The sequence below is a fragment of the Vulpes lagopus genome, chromosome 3 (assembly GCF_018345385.1).
Source record: "Vulpes lagopus strain Blue_001 chromosome 3, ASM1834538v1, whole genome shotgun sequence".
Classification (NCBI taxonomy): domain Eukaryota; kingdom Metazoa; phylum Chordata; class Mammalia; order Carnivora; family Canidae; genus Vulpes; species Vulpes lagopus.
The window spans coordinates 126,165,830-126,186,805 of NC_054826.1; the positions used below are offsets into that span (position 1 = coordinate 126,165,830).

At 49.9% G+C, this 20,976-nt stretch overlaps 1 protein-coding gene across 3 annotated transcripts in view; it reads left to right on the plus strand.

The window, feature by feature from the left end:
- Positions 1–20,976, plus strand: part of SRL (sarcalumenin) — a 49,749-nt gene that overhangs the window by 2,478 nt on the left and 26,295 nt on the right. The window contains exon 1 of one of the 3 annotated variants that reach the window (XM_041749290.1): positions 8,992–9,171. The exons of 1 other annotated variant lie outside the window; for it this stretch is intronic. In XM_041749290.1, coding sequence (XP_041605224.1) covers positions 9,111–9,171 — 61 coding nt within the window. In that variant the 5' untranslated portion in view covers positions 8,992–9,110. Of the gene's footprint in view, positions 1–8,991; positions 9,172–20,976 lie in introns of those variants that run through there. One more of the 3 variants, XM_041749291.1, reaches the window with a different exon arrangement.

The following is a 20,976-nucleotide window of genomic DNA, read 5'->3' on the forward strand; positions in this document are numbered from 1 at the left end:
CTGCCTTTGGCTCAGGACGTGATCCTGGGATCTGGGATGGAGTCCCTTGTTGGGCTCCCTGTGAGCCTCTCTCTGTGCTTCTGTCTGTGTGTCTCTCATGAAAAAATAAATTAAATCTTAAAAAAAAAAAGACTATATTCAACCTTTCTGGTAGGTGTAGAGTGGAATCTTGCCACCATTTTAATTTTTATCACGATGGAGTAGTTTTGTGTCGTCACTCAAATCGTACAGTATTTATGCTCTTACTGTCTGGCTCTTTTGCTCAACACAGTGTCTATGAGGTTTGTTTATGTTTTTGTGTGTATCAGCAGTTCATTCATTTTTTTAAAAGATTTTATTTATCCATGAGAGATACAGAGAGAGAGGCAGAGACCCAGGTAGAGGGAGAAGCAGGCTCCCAAAGGGAGCCCGATGCGGGACTCGATCCCTGGAATGGGGGATCACACCCTGAGCCAAAGGCAGACACTCAACCACTGAGCCACCCAGGCGTCTCTGCAGTTCATTCATTTTTATGGCCAAGTATATTCTGTTGTGTGAATATACCGCAGTGGATTTAGCCGTTCACCTAGCCACGGACGTTTAGGTTGCTTGTAACTTAGAGCTATCATGAATTAATTTAATTTAATTTAAATTTTATTTTATTATTATTCTTCTTTAAAGTAGGCTCCATGCCCAGCATGGAGCCCAACTCGGGGCTTAAACTCATGACCCTGAGGTCAAGACCTTACCTGAGGGACGCCTGGGTGGCTCAGTGGTTGAGTGTCCACCTTTGGCTCAGGCCGGGGTCCTGAGATCGAGTCCTGCCTCGGGCTCCCCAGAGGGAGCCCTGCTTCTCCCTCTGCCTGTGTCTCTGCCTCTCTCTCTGTGTCCCTCATGAATAAATAAATAAAATCTTAAAAAAAAAAAAAAAAAAAAAAGACCTGAGCTGATCAGGAGTAGGATGCTTCACCAACTGAGCCACCAGGTGCCCCTATCATGAATATATTTTAGTAGATGCTATGCCCCCAAATAGACTGTGCCAGTTTCCCCTTTTCCTGTCATGTGTGAGGGTAGAGTGGCAGTGGAGGAGAAAATACATCCTGAGTATGTACCATTGACACTCTTTGGTGGTGGGTTCTTTGGAAGGGGACCGGGCACTTCTTGGTTCCTGGTGGCCTCCCTTGGCCTATTTTAAGGGTCTCTGTGAGGAATAAACCTCATGGAAACGTATGTCTGCTCTGATGTTCTCAAGGATCATTAAATTACACTGTGTTCTTAGGAAGAAGATCCTCAGAAGAAATTCCTTGGAGTCTCAGTAGCAGGAATAATTTCATTTCTCCTAAGCAGTTGGTTTGTTCTTATTTTAAGGTCACCGAGAGTTGGCAGGTGATCAAGTTACACACATGTGAGCTCCTTACGTACGAAGTGCAGTTGCTTTTGTGTCAGCCTTACGAATGACTGCGTTTTGTGTGTGCCAGGCTTCGCGTGGTTTCCTTCTACCCTCACTCTCAGGTCTTGCTTTTTTTGATATACTTTTGAGTACTTGGGAGCCATCTCCGTGCTTTTCTGGCACAGGTTGGGTTATCATAAATAAATGCTGCATGTGCCGTGATTTGGGGTGTCTTTGGCAGAGGAGCAGTCGCCCCAGCTCTGTGTGATGTTTGAAGGGTTGTCTGGCAGAAGCAGGGGCCTTCCTGTGACCTCAGCCTCCTTTGTGGTTAATGAACTGGCCTCAACTGGCCTCAGAATGGCTTTAGACAAGACTTCTATTTTTATGTTTTAACATTTTCATAAAAAATTTTTTTGTAACTGGAGCCACGTAACAAGTATGGGGAAAATTGTTCCTTGTTTCAACAGTTTTGCCAATTTTTAGACTGAAAGATGACAGATGCCTAGAGTTTACCTTATGTTGAATTAAAATCAGTATTTCTCTAACAACAACAACAAAAAGAATGGCTTCAGACGAGTATGTAAAGCCCAAGTAAATCCTCCAGCTGCCTTTGGAGCCAGCTGGCCGGGCCATCCTTCACCTCAGATCTTGTTTGCCCCAGCTCCACCCTGTCCCACCCAAGCCCTCCTGCCTGTCCCTTCTTTATCCAGCTGCCTTCCTGGGTGCCGCTGTCCTTGTGGCATCTGCCTTTCTCACTGTCTCTCTGGTTCTGCTTGCCCTCCTGTGCCCTACAAGCCCTGAGCTAGACGTGGAGCTAGTACCACCCCCTGCCTCCATCCTCTCTCGGCTCTGGCCCCACTGAGTTGCAGTTTCTGGTGTTGATCGACAGGAGCAGGAGCTCATGCTGACCTCGAGGAGGGGGTAGGACAGGGGGCTGCAGGGCCCCACGTGAGGGGCAGCTGAAAAAAGGAATGCCCTTCCCAAACCCACTCTCCCCGACCACACCCCTGGTGTTGAAAAGGAGCGAGGAGTGACAGCTGCAGAGTTTCCTGAATCAGGGGGGCCTAAGTCACCCACCCCAGGGTGAGGCCTGTTCTGGTGGACAGCCCCGGGATCTAATTAAAGAGGGAGCAGGAAAGTGACTAGAGAAGGCTGCATGTCCTACACATGTATCAGAGATCAGCTGGTCGGCCTCCCTTTGCCTTCTGCCCTGCCCTGTGGGAGATAAAGAAGATGGGCAGACAACCCCAAGAGAGAATTGATGAAAATCTCCTGCTCCTTAGGCCGAGCAGCTTCTGTCCAAAGATGGAGCTGGGGAAAGGAGAGGTCCTTGCTCCAGTCAGGCAGTGGCAGTGGTGGAGGGTCGTGTGGGGGAAAGCTGGCGTGGAGCTGGGTGGCTCAGTCTGTTAAGCTTCTGACTCTTGGTTTCAGTCAGGTCAAGATCTCAGGGTCCTGAGATAGAGTTTGTGTCAGGCTCTATGCTCAGCAGGGATTCTGCTTGAGATTCTTTCTCCCTCTGGCCCCTCCCCCAATGCTCCCTATCTCTCTCACAAAATAATCCTTTAAAAAAAAAGAATTATAACCTGAGAATTTATTTTCAGTTGAGTCTACCCTCCTTTTTAATCTCTTGATTTCCAAACAGGATGTCTTTTTTTGTTCTTTGATTTTTAAAAATTGTGGTTAAAATTTACCATTTTACTCATTTAAAATTTTTAATCCAGTGACGTAAAGCACATTTACAATGTTGTGTGACCATCACCACTGTCTTTCTGCAGAATGTTTTCATTATTCTTAATAGAAACTCTGCCTATTAAACATTGACTCCTGTGCCCCCTTCACTCTATCCCTGGAACCCACAATTCTACTTTCTTTCTCTTTGACTTTTTTAAAAAAAGATTTATTTATTTATTTATTTATTTATTATTTATTTATTCATTCATTCATTCATTCATTCATTCATTCATGAGAGAGAGAGAGAGAGAGAGAGAGGCAGAGACACAGGAGGAGGGAGAAGCAGGCTCCATGCCGGAGCCCAACGCGGGACTCGATCCCGTGACTCCACTCCAGGATCGCGCCCTGGGCTAAAGGCAGGCGATAAACCGCTGAGCCACCCAGGTATCCCCCAAATAATCTTTTTTGACTTTTCTAGGTACCTCATATAAGTGCAGTCATAGTGTCTGTCTCTTATGGGCTAAATTGCGTCCTTTCAAAATTCATGTTGAAGTCCTGGTATCTCAGAATGTGACTGTACTTGGATATGGGGGTCTTCTTTTTTTTTTTTTTTAATTTAATTAATTTATTTGTTTGAAAGAGAGGAGAGCAAGCATGGGGAGGGGAAGGGGCAGAGGCAGAAGCAAACTCCTCCACTAAGTGGGGAGCCTGACCTGGGGCTCCATCCCAGGGCGCTGAGATCATGACCTGAGCCCAAGGCAGATGCTTAATCAGCTGAGCCACCCAGACACCCAGATATGAGGTCTTTACAGAGGTAACTAAGGTAAAATAAGGTAATATGAGTGGGTGATAACCTAATACAATTGGTGTCCGTACAAGAAGAGGAGATTAGAACACAGATAACACAGACCAGGAGATGACCATGTGAAGACACAGTGTGGAAAGAGGATTGTCTACAAGCCATAGAGGCCTCAGAAGAAACCAGCCCTGCCAGCACCTTTATTGAAGACCTCCAGAACTGCAAGAAATAAATGTCTATTGTTTAAGACACCTGGTCTGTGGTTTGTCCTGGCTGCCCCAGCAAATGAATACATTGTCCTTTTGTGACTATTTTATTTAGCATTAATATTCTGAAGGCTCATCTGTGTTGAAGGATGTATTAAAATTTCATTTTTTTGGCTGGATAATATCCCATCACCTAGATAGGCCACATTTGGTTCTTCTGCTCATCTGCTGATGAGCACCTGGGTTGTTTCCACCTTTTGGCTTTTTATTTATTTTATTTTTAAAGATTTTATTTATTTATTCATGGTAGACACACACACAGAGAGAGAGGCAAGACACAGGCAGAGGAAGAAGCAGGCTCCACGGCAGGAGCCCGATGTGGGACTTGATCCTGGGACTCCCGGATCACGCCCTGGGCCAAAGGGAGGCACCAAACCACTGAGCCACCCAGGGATCCCCCCCCCCTTTTTTAAAGATTTTATTTATTTATTCATGAGAGAGAGAGAGAGAGAGGCGGAGACACAGTCAAGAGAAGCAGGCTCCATGCAGGGAACCCGATGAAGGGACTCGATCCTGGGACTCCAGGATCATGCTCTGGGCTGAAGGCTGATGCTCAACTGCATCCCCCTTTTGTCTCTTTATTGTGCCCCTGTGACCATGCGAGGACGTGTTTGAGCCCAGATGGGGCATCTTTCTTTTTTTCTTTTAAAGATTGATTGATTGGTTGATTTTTTGATTTATTTATTTTAGAGAGAGATTGTGGGGGATGGGCAGAGGGAAAGAGGGAGAATGGTGAGCAGACTCCCCACTGAGCACAGTGTCCCACGCAAGTCTTGATCCCATGACCCTGAGATCGTGACCTGAGCTGAAATCAAGAATTGGATGCTTAACTCACCGAGCCACCCAGGTGCCCCCAGATGGGGTATCTTTAAATCACGTGCAGTTAACTGTTTAAACTGTGCTGAGGTCACACTTTCCTCTCCTGCCCAGTTTGGCTTCTCGTGGCTTTTTCTGGCCCTTCAGCCTGTGCCTTTCCCTATTCTCCTGCACAGTGCTCTGCACCCCTTCCTGGACACACCAATTCCTCTCTTGCCCTGATGACATTCTCTTGGATTGATGGGAGAAGTCAAGGCATTTTGAGTCAGGTACATCCAGGTTCAAATTCAGACACTCCTATGTGGTGGTGTTATGATAGCAGTCGGAGTCTTGGCCTCCTCACTGTGAAATGGTGGTGGCATGCCCACCTCCTGACTCATGAAGCGCCTGGTCTAGAGTGGGTACATCATTGACTTTGACTTCCTCTTCTGTCCCAGGACCGAATGCTGCCTCCAACCCCTTATAGGGAGTTCCTGTCCTTGAACATGGACAGAAAACTCAGTATTGCTATGTTAGTCAGGTTCTCCAGAGAAACACAGCCAATAAGATGTCTGTTTATAGAGAGAGGTTGTGGGGACTGGAAAGTAAAAAATCCACAGGGGAAGCTGGTGGCCAGACATTCTGGCAAGAGTGGTTTTTGCAGTCTTGAGTTGAAAAGTAGTCATAGGTAGTATTCTTTCCTCTTCTGGGGTTGGGGGAATGAGCACAGTCTTTTGTTTAAGACCTTCAACTGATGGGATGAGGCCCACCCACATTATGGTGGGTGATCTGCTTCACTCAGAGTTTACGGATTAAATGTTAAGTCCTTGTAAAAAAATGTTAAGCCCTGCACAGCAGCATTCAGACTGATATTTACCAAACACCTGGGTACCATAACCTCACCAAGTTTACACGTAAAATTAACCATTGCAGTTGGTAACTTGCCAGCTTTTTTCAGACTGGTCTATAGATTCATTGTAATTCCAATTAAAATCCAAGAAGGCCTTTAAAGAGCAATTTGTAGGCTGATTCTAAAATTCATATGGATGTGTAAAGGAACTAAAATAGCCAAAATATTTATTTATTTATTTATTTATTTATTTAAGATTTTATTTATTTATTCATGAGAGACATAGAGAGACAGCCAGAGACACAGGCAGAGGGAGAAGCAGGCTCCATGCAGGAAGCCCGATGTGGGACTCGATCCCAGGACTCCAGGGTCACGCCCTGGGCCGAAGGCAGGTGCTAAACCGCTGAGCCACCCAGGGATCCCCATAGCCAAAGCAATTTTTAAATATTTATTTATTTATAATCTCTACACCCAACGTGGGTCTCAAACTCATGACTTCGAGATCAAGCATTGCATGGTCTTCTGACTGAGTCAGCCAGGCAACTCCAAAACAATTCTTTTGGAGAGAGGAGAGGCAGAGAGAGAAGGAGAGAGAATCCTAAGGAGGCTTCATGATTGGTGCAGAGCCTGGGTCAGAGCTTGATTTCATGACTCTTGAGATCATGACTTGAGCCAAAATCGAGTTGGATGCTTAACTGACTGGGACACCCAGGTGCACCCCCCAAACAGCACTTTAAAAAAATATGTTTTATTTGAGAGAGAAAGCAAGCATGGGGAGGGGCAGAGGGGAAAGGAGAAGCAGACTCCCTGGTGAGCAGGGAGCTGGATGCGAGGCTTCATTCAAGTTTTTTAAATATTTTATTTATTCATGAGAGAGAGAGAGAGGCAGAGACACAGGCAGAGGGAGAAGCAGGCTCCATGCAGGGAGCCCGACGTGGGACTCGATCCCGGGACCCTGGGATCATGTCCTGAGCCAAAAGCAAATGCTCAACCGCTGAGCCACCCAGGCATCCCCACACTACCAGATTTCAAGGATCTGTGATTAAGGAAACCACAGTAGAAAGACAGACAGGTAGACCAACAGAACAGAATATAGTTCAGAAGTAGCTTTATACACATATAGTCATTTGATTTTCAATAAAAGGTGCAAAGGCAATTGAATAGAGGAAGGATAGTCTCTTCCACAAATGTTGCTGGAACAACTGGATATCCACATGTGAAAATCTAAACTTTGGTGTATACCTTGCAACATATTAAAAATTATACAAAATGGATCATTGATCTAAATGTAAAACCTAAAATTATTACACTTCCAGAAGAAAACAGGAAAACACCCAGGGCATCTTGGGTTAGGCAAAGATTTCTCTGGATTTGATAAAAATTATGAACTTCTGTTTGAAAGACACTTCAGTGCATGAAGACAAGCCACCAATGGAGAGAATATTTACAAACTACATATCTGATGAAGGGCCTTTATTCAGTGTATATATAAAAAAATTATCAACACTGAATAGAAGAAAACAACCCATAAAAAGTAGGTGAAATATTTGAACAGGCACTTCACCAAAGACACATGAAAGAAGCAGACGACAGATACTCACATGGGAAGATGCTTAATATCACTAGTTACTAGAAAAATGCAAATTAAAGCTACAGTAAGATACCACAACACACCTACAAGAGTGACTAAACCCTAAAAGACTGATCATACCAAGGATTGGCAAAGATGTGGAGCGAGTGGTGGTGGGAATGTAAAATGGCACCATCATCTTAGAAAAAAATTAGACTCCCACCATGTGACCCAGCCATTCCCCTCCTGCTTTTCTACCTAAGAGAAGAGAAAGTGAACCTTTGTAAGTTGCATCGTGCTCAAAGGTTCAAGGTAGCTTTGTTGGTAGTTGCCCAAACTTGGAAACAACTCAGATGTCTCTCAAGAGGAGAATGTATAGCAAATCGTGGTCAGCCCATACCTTGGAATACTATTCAGAATTAAAAGGAATAGGCTGTCAACATGTAACTACAACATGAATAAATCTCAAAATAATTATGCTGAATGAAAGAAGCCAGATAAAACAGAACACATATGATGAGATTCCATTTATGTCCAAGTCTAGGAAATGCAAAGTAACACATAGTGACAGAAAGCTTGGTTGCTGGGGAAGGGAGTGGGTGGAGGGGACCATGAAGGAACATGAGGACAATTTGGGAGTGAGGAATCTGTTATTTTATTTTTTATTTTATCTATTTATTTGAGAGGGAGTGAGCAAGAGAGGAGAGCAGAAGCTGGCGGAGGAGCAGAGGAGAGGGAGAAATGGACTCCCCACTGAGCAGGGAGCCTGATGCAGGTCTCAATCCTAAAACCCTGGGATTATGGCCTGAGCCACCCAGGTGCCTCTCTATTGGTTATTTGATTGTGGTTCTACGTATATGTCAGAATGTATCCGATATGAGTAGCGTTGTATGCTGCATTTGGATTACACCTCAGTAAAGCTGTGTGAAATGTAAAGCCCATAGAAGAACGGCTTCAGCTCTTTTCCTCAATGGCTGACTACTACCTTCACAGTGACACCCTCCCTCCAGGCAGACAAGCCAATGTCTGCTGTCCCTTAGCCTCATAGAACTGGCTCTTAGGGGCTGTCACGTGCCCTTAGGAAAATTGTATCAAGTAGTACATTGCAGACATGACGGAAGATTCTGGAACCCCCATGTCACTGGAAATGGATCTCTGTCCATTGGCTTACATCACAGCATGGGACATGTCTCCTCACTCCCCCTTTTCCCTCCTGTCAGTGTTCTGTATCTTCTGGAGGCCTGAGAAGCTTAAGTTCCTAGCTGTCGACCTCAGAGGTCAGATGTTGCAGGTTTCTTTGGCTATTGTGGCTTCACCTTCCTGACCTTTGGGGAGGGGCTGAGACATCTGTCCATGGCTATCAAATAGAATCTCTATTGCTTTGCCCTACGGCTCCTTCATTCACAAAACTGAGGCATGTGAAGGTCAGTGACTTGTCCCAGACTTTAGATCAAGTTAGCTCAGATACCGTGAAAGCTCGGGTTCCCAAACTCTAGACCTAACTCAAGGGATACCCCCACGTTTTCTCCACCACCCCTGCCCTGTGACCTGTGTCACATAACCCCAGGGCTTCTGGGGGAAGAGAATCCGGCCAGGGCCGTGCCTTCCGGGGCCTGGCAGCTGGCACAGCAGTGGCATAGCGAGCCTCCACGCAGCCTGACAGGGTCTGCGCTGCTTCCCCATCACGTCCACCCAGTTGCCCTAGTGACTGTGTGACCCTCTCCCCCACCCTGCGCTGCCACAGTCCTATAAATAGAGCAAGGAGCAGCTGGGCTCTCTTGGCAGTCACCATGAGGACGCTGGTCCTGCTCTGCTGCTTCGTGGCGTCGCTCCTGCTCCCAGGACAAACAGGTATGACCCTCACCCCTGTCATCCAGGCCAGACAGTGACCCCCACGCACCTCAAGGTTTTATGTTAACCGTGGAGGGTGAAGGAGGAGGGAGGCTCGAGTGGTAGATGGAGGATGAGGCCTCTGTGATTCCTGTGGTTGATGGCAAACCTTTACTCCTGGCTGGTCTCACCATCGTCTCCCTTCCCTTCTCCCTTCAGGAGAAAACTGGGTACAGGGAACCCAAGGGCAGTTGGGGGTTTGTGGGGAGGCCAGAGGAAGTGGGAGCAGTGAACTGAGAGGTGCAGACAGGTGTGAGGCCTGAGCCAAGGGCCAGGAGCCAGAGGGCAGTTCTGCCCAGTAGATGCAGGGTAAGAAGACCCCTAAAGTAAGACTATAGGACCCTCCTAGATGTACAAAAGAACCCATTCTGGTGCTGGAGGGTCCCTGGAGGGCTGTGTTGAATTGACCCACCTGGTGGAGATTGGGCAGGGGTCTGGCTTTGCATGACTGACGACAGGGCACAGTGGACAGAGTTGGGGGTTTTCTGGAGAACGGTGGTGGGATAGAAGAGGGGGTCAGTTTGGTACAGGATTGGAGATGGAGTTGGGAACTATGCATAGAGTTCAAGAGGGGAGTGGGGTACTCCATAGTATTCCTGAGTTAGCTGGGGGCTTCGGTAGAAGGGGGCTGGGGGCCTGTGTGCATGGTTTTTCCTTTGATATCTCAGCACTTTGTATGGCAGAGGTGGTGGCTTGGGTTACAGCATGGGGGTTATTTATAGGCATAGAGGGGACACCAGACTGTGTGCCATATCTCTCTTCCTGAGACTCCTGGGGTCAGGTCCCCCTTGGGGATGCTTCAGGGGTGAGCTGGAGTGCTCCCCGGAATCTGGGTCTCCTGCTTTGTCTTGTTATGAGTTGGCAGTCTTTATATGCATAGGGGCCCATGGGGTGCAGAGTCCCAGCCTCTCCAACCTTTGAGGTTCTGTTTGTTGAGGTCCCAGCCCCAGCAGCAGGAGCAGGAGGTGGGCAGGAGCAGAAGGTGTTCCCTTGGGGGTTAGGGACCAAGGTAGGGGGCTCCAGCCTCGTGTGTGCCGCTGGGCCCTGCCCTTGTCTGCCCTTGAGTTAATTTGGGCCTTGCAGGGCTGCCGTGGCTGGAGCAGTGAGGATTCCAAGCGGCTGTCAGGTGGCTAAGTATGGAAACAGCAGTGTAATTGGATCCTAAGCCCCGAGCCACTGCCGCCTGCTCCCCTTCACAGCCCAGCCCCAGCTGCCACCTCACCCCGCTTCCACACAGCAGGCCCAGGGACTTTTAGCCTTTTAGGGACATCCTTCATCTTTCCTCCCAACAAGGGAACTGGACATCTGGAATGTTCCATAGGTCTCACTGGGCGATCCTGCTATGGGGAAAGGAAGCAGGCAGGTGGTTTGTGGGAAGATCCTCTCTCTGCATGCTTTTCTTCCTGGACTCTGCAGTGTGCCCTTGGACTGGCTTCCAGGGAGGGGTTGTCCACTGCGTGCAGGGTTCCCTTTCTCCTCATTCCTGCTCACCACTTGGGCTGTGGGTTCTTCCCCCAGGGTGGATTTTATCACTGCTCCAGCCATAGTTTACGCTAAAAGATAGCTCTGTCCTGCACCCACTAGGAGGTTCCAACCACCAGGAAGGAGCCTCTCCGTGCCCCTATAATGACAGTCCTTCCTCCTGGTTGATTTCTCCCTATAATTGTGCCACTAAGTAAATGCCCTCTTGCCCAAAGGCAGCAGCTTTGCTCCTGAACTTCCCACCCTACCCCTGGAACCCTCATTTCCATTCTGTGTCTCTTGCTCCTCTGTGGATGGCAGGCAGGCTTTCTAATCTACTTCCTGCTTCCTGGGGGTAGAAGAGAGCTGCTCTTTCTTCCTTTGTCCCCATGTAGCTCTCTGGACCATGGCAGGCTCTTATTCCTAAGCAAGGGGCCAGGTGTGTCTCCTGATACTAGAAACAGCTGGAGCTGCCAGCACCTGATCCCTGGGCACGTCCTGAGTCCCCCCACCCCACTCTGGCCTCCAGGCATTTGTGGCTGGAGGGGTTCTCCTGTTTGTCTTGGGGACTTGACCTGGTGACAGGCCTGCTTAGGGACAGGGGAAGGCAACCTTGAGTTGGTTTACTTTGTACCCTCATTGTCGAGGTAAGGGCAAAAGCCAGAGGAATGAGAGACATACACAAGGGGTGGGCCGCGAATTATGTACAGGCACATCAGCTCAGGGCCATCTCCCCTCACCACAGAGTTCCTGTCCTCCCCTCAGCCTCTCTTTTTCCAACAGCCACCTAACTCCCTCTGCCTTGGGGAGACCGCTTGTGGGGAGCTTTCCTCCAGATGCCTCTCATCCTTGGACTCCTTTGAGAATGGGATGGGATAGGGGTGTGGGGAAGTGGCCAGCTCTGATAAATCATCTGAGCTCAAGCTGTTGGTGGTGTTAGGCTGGATTCAGGACATTTTTGCTTCCTGTTGCCTGCTTGATGCAGAGATTGGGGCAGATGGGGATTCTGAGTCAGTTCATCCCTCTCCAGCCCAGCCCTGGTTTACAGACTCACGCCTGCTCTGGCCTCCACCCTGCCGTCACAGTGGCGACAAGTCGTGCACACTGGGGCTGACCCATTCCTGCATGAGAGATGAGGGTCGGACAGGAACCCCTTTGTGGCCCTCCTCACCCACCCCAGGCTGGTTATTTCCATAAAGATGCTGCGTTCATGTTCCCTCAACAGGCAGCCCAGCTACCGTGACCCACCCTGAGGAGGGCTGGTGAGAGAAGGTCATGAGCTCAGGGGTCTTGAGAGGACAAAAGCCTTCGCAGCCCTCTTGCAAGCTGTGTCTCCAGTGGTGTCCTGGACTCCTGGCCCAGTGTAGCTGGATGAGCCCCTAGGGAGCATCTAGTCTGCCCCTTCCCACATCGAGTCTACGAAGCACTCACTGGACTTGCCAGTGGATGTGCTCACCTTGCTTGGTGGCCTGTAGAACCAGAGTTTGGGAAATGCTGGTTTTGTCCCACATATGGGTGTGACAGTGGAAGTCAAACAGCTAGTTTAAGGCAGGGCCAGAGCTGGAATTCAGGTCTCCTTGCTCCTGCAGAAGGAGGTCCAGTTGAGGCCAGCTGCATCCCCCTGGTCATTTGGTGCCCATTTAGGTGTGGTGGGCTGGGAAGGGGACAGGAGGAAGACGGCTCTTCCTCTTTGACAGGGTCCCAGGGCCAAGGGCAGGGTCTAGGAGCCCTGCCCCCTGGCCTGGAATGAAGGTGCAGCCGGGACACTGGGCAGGGGTGGGGTCTGCTGCTGTGGGATGCTGCGCTTTGCTCTCTCCTGGACACCTGCCCCACTCCAGATCCAAATCCAGACCCACTCATGGCACAAACCCTTATATTTAAATGTTGCTTGAGTGCAAAGCCTTTCATTCAAACACTGTGCCACATCTCACCATGTATTAATCATCTCATATTTATCGAGTACCTCCTAGTCGTTTAGGTGTGGTAGTGGGGGAATCCAGATGGGCAATTTGTCTATGATTACCAGCCAGTATAAGAGATAGGCCATCTTCCACCTTGTGGCTGCACGCACACAGGTAGGACCTGTGTGAGTGTCATGAGGGAGGTACGGGTAAAGCGAGGTGGGGTGGAAGGGCATGGGGAGATTATTTTTAGGCAAGTGGATCAGGAAATGTCTTACAGATAAGGAGATATTTGAGATGGGCCTTGAAGAAAGTAGCATTCAAACATGGAATGATGGAAGGAAGAGAATTCCACGTAAGGAGCAGGATGAGTGAATTCATGCCGTCAGGAAAGTTTGGGGCTCTGGTGAGAAGCAGGCAGGGAGAAGGGCAGGCAGAGTGAAGTGAGAGTCTTGGGGAAGCATTTGGAAGGCTGGTTGGGCCACCCATGAGGAGCCTCACATGCTCAGCTGCCAGGGTAGTTTTGCGCTCTGGGTGGAGGGCAACCACTGAGGGCTTGGGAAGCAATCCTTCTGGCAGGTGTTTGTGGGGAGGAAGAGCACGAGGGAGGCTGATCAGAGGACTCTGTCAGAAATGCAGGTTAGAGGGTATGAGCTCCCCAAGGGAGTGGGGGCGGGGCGGAGAGGAGGGGCAGACCCAGCAGGTAGCTGCAGTGGAATTTACTGGACTTCTGCCAGAAGGAGCCCTCCCAGATCTAGTGTAGGTTGCTGGAGGCGTGATCTTGCCAGAAAGGGGAAAAAAAAGAAAGACCAGGAACATAAAAGAACAGATTTTAAAAGTTCATTATGAATCATTATGAATTTGGAGTTGTTATGAATTTGGAGTGCCATGGGTACACATGGGTACATATGGATGGAGATACTGGATATTGGAGGATTAAAAGTTAGGTGTGGAGGTACAGAGATGAGATCCGGTGGGTGAAGATGATGCTGTGAGGTCATGATGGAAGCTGTTGCAGGGAGAGAAAAGAGATGCAGGGATGGTCGCTGGGCAGCGTTAGGTTGGGGAGGGGGAAGAGGATGACCTAAGGCCAAGGGAAGGGCACATTCTAGAAGGGTAGTCAACAAGATGTAATGCCATAGAGATGCTGAGGAAGATGAGGCATTGGCTTTGATACCTCGGAGGTCACTGGCAGAGTACGAGGGCCTGATGTGCATCTAGTGAGGGTGTGCAGGTGATGCATTTGGGCAGTGAGCTCAGGAGGGATAGAGGACACGTAAGAACACAAGGGCAGGGGGTTTGCCAAGGTAGCAAATTTCCTTTTCAACATTACAAAGGCCAAGTATGTTTATGGGCTGATGGGAAGGATTTAGGAGAGAGGACTGGAAGACACAAGGTGGAGAGGGAGTGACCAAGATGTCAGATGTGTGGGGAGCATAGGGTAGGTCTTAGGAGACACCTGCCATGGGATCATGGAGGCCTCAGAGGGACACTGCACATTCAGGGTCAACTCAGGAGCTGTGATGCCAGCCAGGGAGCTAAACTAGGGGGTAGGGATCGTGGGCTGCCCTGGGATTGCTTTGGAGGGCCACTGGGTGGGGTGGGAGCGGGGAAGGAACCAGACTGTGAGGTGGGAAGGGAGGCCAGTTGTCCCAGGTTTCCTCTAGCACCGGCTGGGTCTCTGGTGCTGGAGGAAAACCAGGCAGAGCCCAGAGACCAAGTCAGTGAATGAGCTTCTTCATCTCCATGAACATTAGCCACTGGTGAGCTAACCCCCTGGAGCCAGGGCAAAGTCTGATCCCAAGCTCCTCCATCTAAGGTGTTCATTCAACAAATGTCCCCTGCACCTGCAACGGGAAAAGCTCTGTGTTTGGACTCCATCAGGATCAGTGACTTAGTGGGAACTGGCTTGGAGGCTCGGAGTGAGTTCCTCGGGTGATGGCCTGGGTTCTCATTCTTCTTGTGCAACAGAGACAGGCCCAGGCTCATGTTCCCTCTGGGGTGTTTTCCTGGCTGGGAGGACTTTGCCACACCCATCAGCAGGGCTCATTTTGGGATCAGGGAAGTCCTGTCCTCTTTGATTTCAGCCTCATCCCTCTCCAGCCCTGAAGGTGGTTTTGTTCAGAGTCAAGGTCCCAGGCAGGGACATGCCCACTCTTGCCACCTCCTCCTCCCTCACACAGGGCCCCGGAGCAGCCCTTCCTGAGTGGCCTGCTCTCAGGTTGGGGGCTTGGGCAGCAGAACTAGTTCCTGCCTCTGAAAGCACCCTAGCTGTTAGGAGGTCAGCCATCCATACCCCCAGCCAGGGCCTGCAACAGCCTCCTCTCCTGGGCTCTTGGGCTCCTCCCTAGCTTTGCAGAGAGGAGGCTGCCCCACGCTGCCCAGGACCCCGGTTCTGAAGACCAGGAGACCATGGTGCCTTTGGGCAGCTGTTGCCTGTCTTCCCTGGGACTGTGTCATCAGAGCCACACAAAAACATAATGGCTGCTGCTCCTCTGCTCTAAATCCTGGGGCCCAGAAGGATTTCGGGTGGAATGTTGGCCTAGCTGAAGCAGGCTCCCCAGCTTCACTGCAAGGGTTTTAAGCAATGAGAAAAGGCTTTTCGCCTTCCATACTTAGGTGGACCTTCCCCTCAGGGGGTCCTTGTCCTTCACAACCTCAACAGCACTGACCCTCTCGTTTTCTGTCATCTCAGAGTGCCACAGGGCACAGAGTGGGTGTGGGCTGTATGGCTAGCCCTGCAGAGAAGGAGAGCCCAGGGCAGAGTTCTAGAAAAAGGGGAGATGGGGCCCTCCGTGGAGGGGTGGTGGTAAGAGGCAGTATATGGTCAGCAAGTGATGTAAGAATCCAACTAGCTTATGATGCAGCAATCACAGTACTGGGTATTCACCTGGAGAACACAGGTGCACTAATCCAGGATACATGCTCCCTGATGCTTATACCAGCATTATCTACAGTAGCCAAGATATGGAAGCAGCCCATGTGTCCATCAATAGGTGAATACATAAAGGTAGTGTGTATGTATAGAGATATATACACAATAGAATATTTTTCAGCCATAAAAAAAGAATGCAATCTTACTATTTCCAATGACATGGATGGAGCTAGAGGGTACAATGCTAAGTGAAATAAGTCAGCCAGAGAAAAACAAATACCATATGGTTTCACTCATATGTGGAATTTAAGAAACAAAACAAACAAGCAAAGGGAAAAAAAATAAGAGAAAGACAAAGCAAGATGCAGACTCTTAATTAACTCTACAGAATAAACTGGTGATTACGGGAGGGCAAGAGAAGTTGTGTGAGAAACAGGTGATGGGGATGAAGGAGCGCACCTGTTGTGATGAGCACTGGGTAAGGTATGGAAGTGTAGGATCACTGTATCATGCACCCGAAATCAAGAGGTCACTGTGTTAACTAAATGCAATTAAAAATACAAACTTAAAAAAAAATACAAACTTAAAACACAAAAGAGGTCTGAGGGACAACTGAGAGGAGAAGGGCCCTGGAGGAAGGTGGGAAAGATGGGCTGGTGAGGGCCCTCCTCTGAAAAGCCAGCTTTCCAGCCCCAAGGCCCCGCTGTGCTCGCCCCGAGGTCCTGGCCAGCCACACTGCTCTGACAGGAACGGGGCCGGCCACGTCTCTGCCCCCAGGAGCTGACTTCTATTTGGGGCGATGACGAGCACTGAGAGAAAATGTAACTAGCACCCGCTCCCCCCACCCTGCGGATCTGGTTGGATTTCAGAGGAGGGCTGGAAGGTCGGCCTCACGGAGGGGCAGGGTTTCAGCTGGACTGGAAGGAAGGAGACAGGCACTGGACTGTCAGCTCCAAGAGGACAGGGGCCATGTGTTGGTTTAATTTGCTCACCTCCGCGTCACTAGTGCCTACCGCTGAGCTTGGTTCCCTTGGTTCGTTGAAAGCACTTAATGGTGTCAGATGAAGGAGCAGATGATTTGTGCAGGCAGAGAAAGAAGAGCATCTGCAGATGGTGATCACAACCAGGAGTGGGGATGGGACGCCAGGGTGGCTCAGCGGTTGCGCGTCTCTCTTTGGCCCAGGGCGTGGTCCTGGAGCTCCAGGATCGAGTCCCACATCGGGCTCCCTGCATGGAGCCTGCGTCTCCCGCTGCCTATGTCTGTGCCTCTCTCTGTGTGTCTCTCATGAATAAATAAAATCTTAAAAAAAAAAAAAAAAACAGGAGTGGGGAGGCTCTGAGCATTGCACTGGCTCGGGTGTGGGGCTCCTACTGGAGGAGGGGATCAGACCACCTTGGTGGGCAAAGGGTCAAATGCTGAGCCAGGTGGCTGTTCTTGGGCCCTCAGCGTATTCTAGTCCCTCCTCTACTCCCTCTCAGATATTTTTGGATCCTTCTAGAGCAGGGATTGCATTCTGAGCTCAAACAGGTGCAGGCAAAGTCTGGCCTGGAGTTCTGGGCCCACAGGAAGTGGGTTGTGTTGGGAGCTCAGCCCAGAACCAGGCCAGGGGAGAACCCTGGGGTTTAGGGGCCCCTCCCCCCACACCAGCTCACCGCCAAAACTGCAGGCCCTGGTCCTGTTCCAAGTGGCCATTTGGTTAGGACCTCGGCCAACCTAGTTGTCCCCCACACAATTTTCCATAGATGGCAATAGGCAAAAACTTGACAAAGCCATTGCCTTGAAAACGGTGTCTCTGGGTGCACCTGGTCCCACAGCTGCCTGCCCTGTGCACCTGCATCCACCAGAGGGGCTTCTGGCCACTTTGTTGGTCTCTTGGTTTTCCCCCCCATTTCCTCCTACCCTTTTTTCCAAGTGTCAAATGGTAGAAGGCCACTTATTTCTCTAGCTTATCCCAGGAGGTCAAGACACCAGGAAGGGTCTGGAAAGATTGGAGAAGGGTTGCGGCCCTTGCCATGGCCTGGGGAGCCCATCCTGGTCTCAGGAATGAGCCTGGGTACAGGCTAAATCACCTTTCTCCTGACTTTTCCTGCCTCAGTTTCTTTCCTGATTTGGTAGTTAGGCCAGCAGCCTCTTCACCTGGAGCCCTGTCACCTGAGGCCACCCACACAGGGAGCAGAGCAGCCAGCCTGGGGTGGGGCATGGCCAGCTCACAGGAGATGGAGGGCAGAGCAAAGCACCAGCTTTGTCACAAATTCACCACCAATTTTGCACCTGTTTTTTTGCCCATAAAATGGGATAATAGTACTTGCCCTATTTACAGCATGGGGTTGTTATGTGACTAAAATTTAAACATGGCTCTCAGATGCTTAACATGTTTTTTGATATCAGATACTTTTTTTTTTTTTTAATTTACGATAGTCACAGAGAGAGAGAGAGAGAGAAAGAGGCAGAGGGAGAAGCAGGCTCCATGCACCGGGAGCCCGACGTGGGGTGGGATTCGATCCCGGGTCTCCAGGATCGCGCCCCGGGCCAAAGGCAGGCGCCAAACCACTGTGCCACCCAGGGATCCCCGATATCAGATACTTTTTAAGGTTGAAAAGACTGTGGCAGTAATTATAGGCTGGCACTGCTATCCCTATTCCTTTAGCTTGACATCTGCTACTGGTTACCTCAAATATCATGAAACATGAACAATCCACGGAATCCATCCACATCTCTGCCCCTTCTCAGGGTTGTTAATATCCTTCGGCTTCTCTGTCCTCAAAGAGCTTACAAACCAGGAGGGGAGAGAGTCCTGCTCATGACAGGAGTGGGGAACCATATAAGGCAGATGTAATCAGGGGCTAAAAATAAGTAGCCTGAGTGTTCGAAGAAGGGGAGCAGGTGGGCCAGGGCCCGGGGCCACCCGGCTGGTGGAAGCACCATCAGCTTAATGGGAGAGGGGTCGTGAAGACCTCATAGGGCCAGGCTTCAGGGCTGTTTGCATATTCTTTTCCTGGGGTCACCGCCATAAACTCCCACAAAATGGGTGACTTCAAACAACAGAAATTTAACCTCTCATGATTCTGGAGGCTGGAAGTCAGAAATCAGGGCTTGGCAGGGCCCTGCTACCTCTGAAGTCTCCATAGGAGAATCCTTCCTGCCACTTCCAGCTTCTGGCAGATTCCAGCAGTCCTTGGGGTTCCTTGGCTTGTAGACACATCTCTTCAGTCTCTGCCTTTGTCCTCACATGGCCTCTTATCTGTATGTCTCTGTGTGTTCTCTTCTTGTAAGGGCACCAGTCATCAGACTTCGGGCCCACCCTAATGCAGTTGGCCTCAACTTAGTTACATCTGCACAGACCCTATTTCCAAATAACGTCATGTTCCAAGGTTCTGGGTGGATGTGAATTGGGGCAGGGGGCACTCTTCAACCTCTCTGTCTCCTTAGCCTTAGAGCTGACAGTTGAATAGTTGCTCACTCTGAATGTACAGTTCCTGTCTGTCTGCTAGGTGCTAGTCCTCTGCTGGGCACAGATGGCACCTGTTTCCGTGGTCCTCTCTCTGGCCCCACAGCCTACGTGATTGCCCCAGCAGCTAATTTGGAGCTCTGCTGACACACCCAGCCCAAGTGTGTGGAATGAATGGATGGACAGCTGGCGGGGTGACACACCATTCCAGAAGGCTGCTTAGCCTAGCCGTGGTGCTGGGGAGGATGGTGGGGGGACTTCTCCAGCTCCCTGTTTGGTGTGCTCAGGTATGGAGTGAGTTGGAGTAGGTCTGTCCGGGGGCAGGGAGCTGTGGTTCTCAGCTGGTTACATGGAGAGAGCTGCAGGCCAAGAAGCCAGCAACTTAGGCCTGGCAGCGTGAAGCCCACTCTCCCGTGTGAGTGCCTGTGCCCAGCCCGTCAGAGTCTCTTGCCCCAGGTACAGCAGGAGAGCGAGAAGAACGTGGAGGAGCCACCTCATCCTCTGCAGGAGCCCTTTGGAAAGAGAACTTCCAGGTGTTTCCCTCTGCCTTGTCAGTGAGAGACTTGTGTCCGGTGTGTCTGCCTTTCTGCACCCTCCTCGCCAGCGGCAGGAGCACCCAGCTAAAAGGGCCAGTATTGGGGTCTCCTCATAGCCGACTCAGGGGTCCCTAGCCCAGAGACAGCTCTGGAAGCTGGTGGCTGTGGCACTGTTTCCCTTTCTGTGGTTTGTCCTCTGGAGGAGGGCAGAGATAGGGACAGGTCTCCAGGGTCGACTAGCCTTTCTAGAAAAGCTTACCAGCCAATGCAGTCTGGGCTCCTAGCCTGGCATTCCTCTCTCCTCTGTCTGGCTTGTCCCATCCTCCTGACTATGGCCTCTGTTCCCCATGCACACTTGCTTTAGCTCCTGCAGCCACTGACCCCAAATGTCCTACCCCTCAAGGAGCCCCTGAGACTGCTGCTATGGGGCCAGTTCTCTCTTCCTGCCTGCCCACCTCCCCCTTCAATTAGATGCTGTGTGTTTAAGGGGAGGGTCTTAAATTCAGGAATCCAGTTCATGTTACCACAACAACATTGTAAGCTGATAAGACAAATACTCCTATGATCATTTGATCCAAAAAAATAGGCCTGGTTAGGTTAAATGACTTGACCCATGGGTACTTCTCTGGTTTTGAATCCCAGTCTCAGAACTCTTCTCTTCTGGAACTCTCTGCCTCTGCATTGAGGGAAGGCCTTACATTTTGCCACTATCATCCATCCACCCATCCACCCATTCACCATCCATCCACCCATCCAGTGGTTGTCTAAGGTGCTGGGAACCAAAATCTCAGACGAGGAAACCAAATAGGTAAGTTATTTAGTTTATTGGACGATTTTAGGTGCAGTGGAGAAGAAATTAGTTTGGGGAGGAGGAAGGCTAGTCAAGAGACAGTGTCACCAGGGTGGCAGGAGAAGGCCTTGTGGAGAAGGTGACAAGGAGCCAAGTCTTAGGAGAGGAGAGTGCAGGGCCAGGCAGCTGTGTAGGGAAAACCTTCCCAGCAGAAAGCACAGTGAGTGCACGGTGGGCAGGAGGCCAGGTGCCATTGTTCAGGAAAGAGCAAGCCTGTGTGGAGGAGGGAGCCACGGAGTGTGCGCAGAGGGAGAGAACGTGCGGAAAACAGAGGGTGCGGAGCTCAGGGAGGGGCTGTTTCACAACTCAGGTAAAAGATGACAGGTGGGGGTGGGAGAAGTTGTTAGAATGAGGATAGATTTTGAAGGTAGACAACAGATTTAGCTAAGATTTTGGAGAAAGAAAGGAACCAAAAAGACTTTATTTAAAAAATAAATAAATAACTTGGGGCACCTGAGTGGCTCAGTAGGTTGAACATCTGCCTTTGGCTTGGGTCCTGGTCTCAGGGTTGTGGGATGGAGCCCCGTATAGGGTCCCTGCTCAGCGGGGAGTCTGCTTGTCCCTCTCCTCCCCCTCACCCCCCCTTGTTCTCTCTCTCTCTCTCTCTCTCATTCTGCTCTTTCTCAAATAAATAAAATCTTAAAAAATAGCTTTATTGAGATACATTTCAAATATATATAATATGCCTATTAAA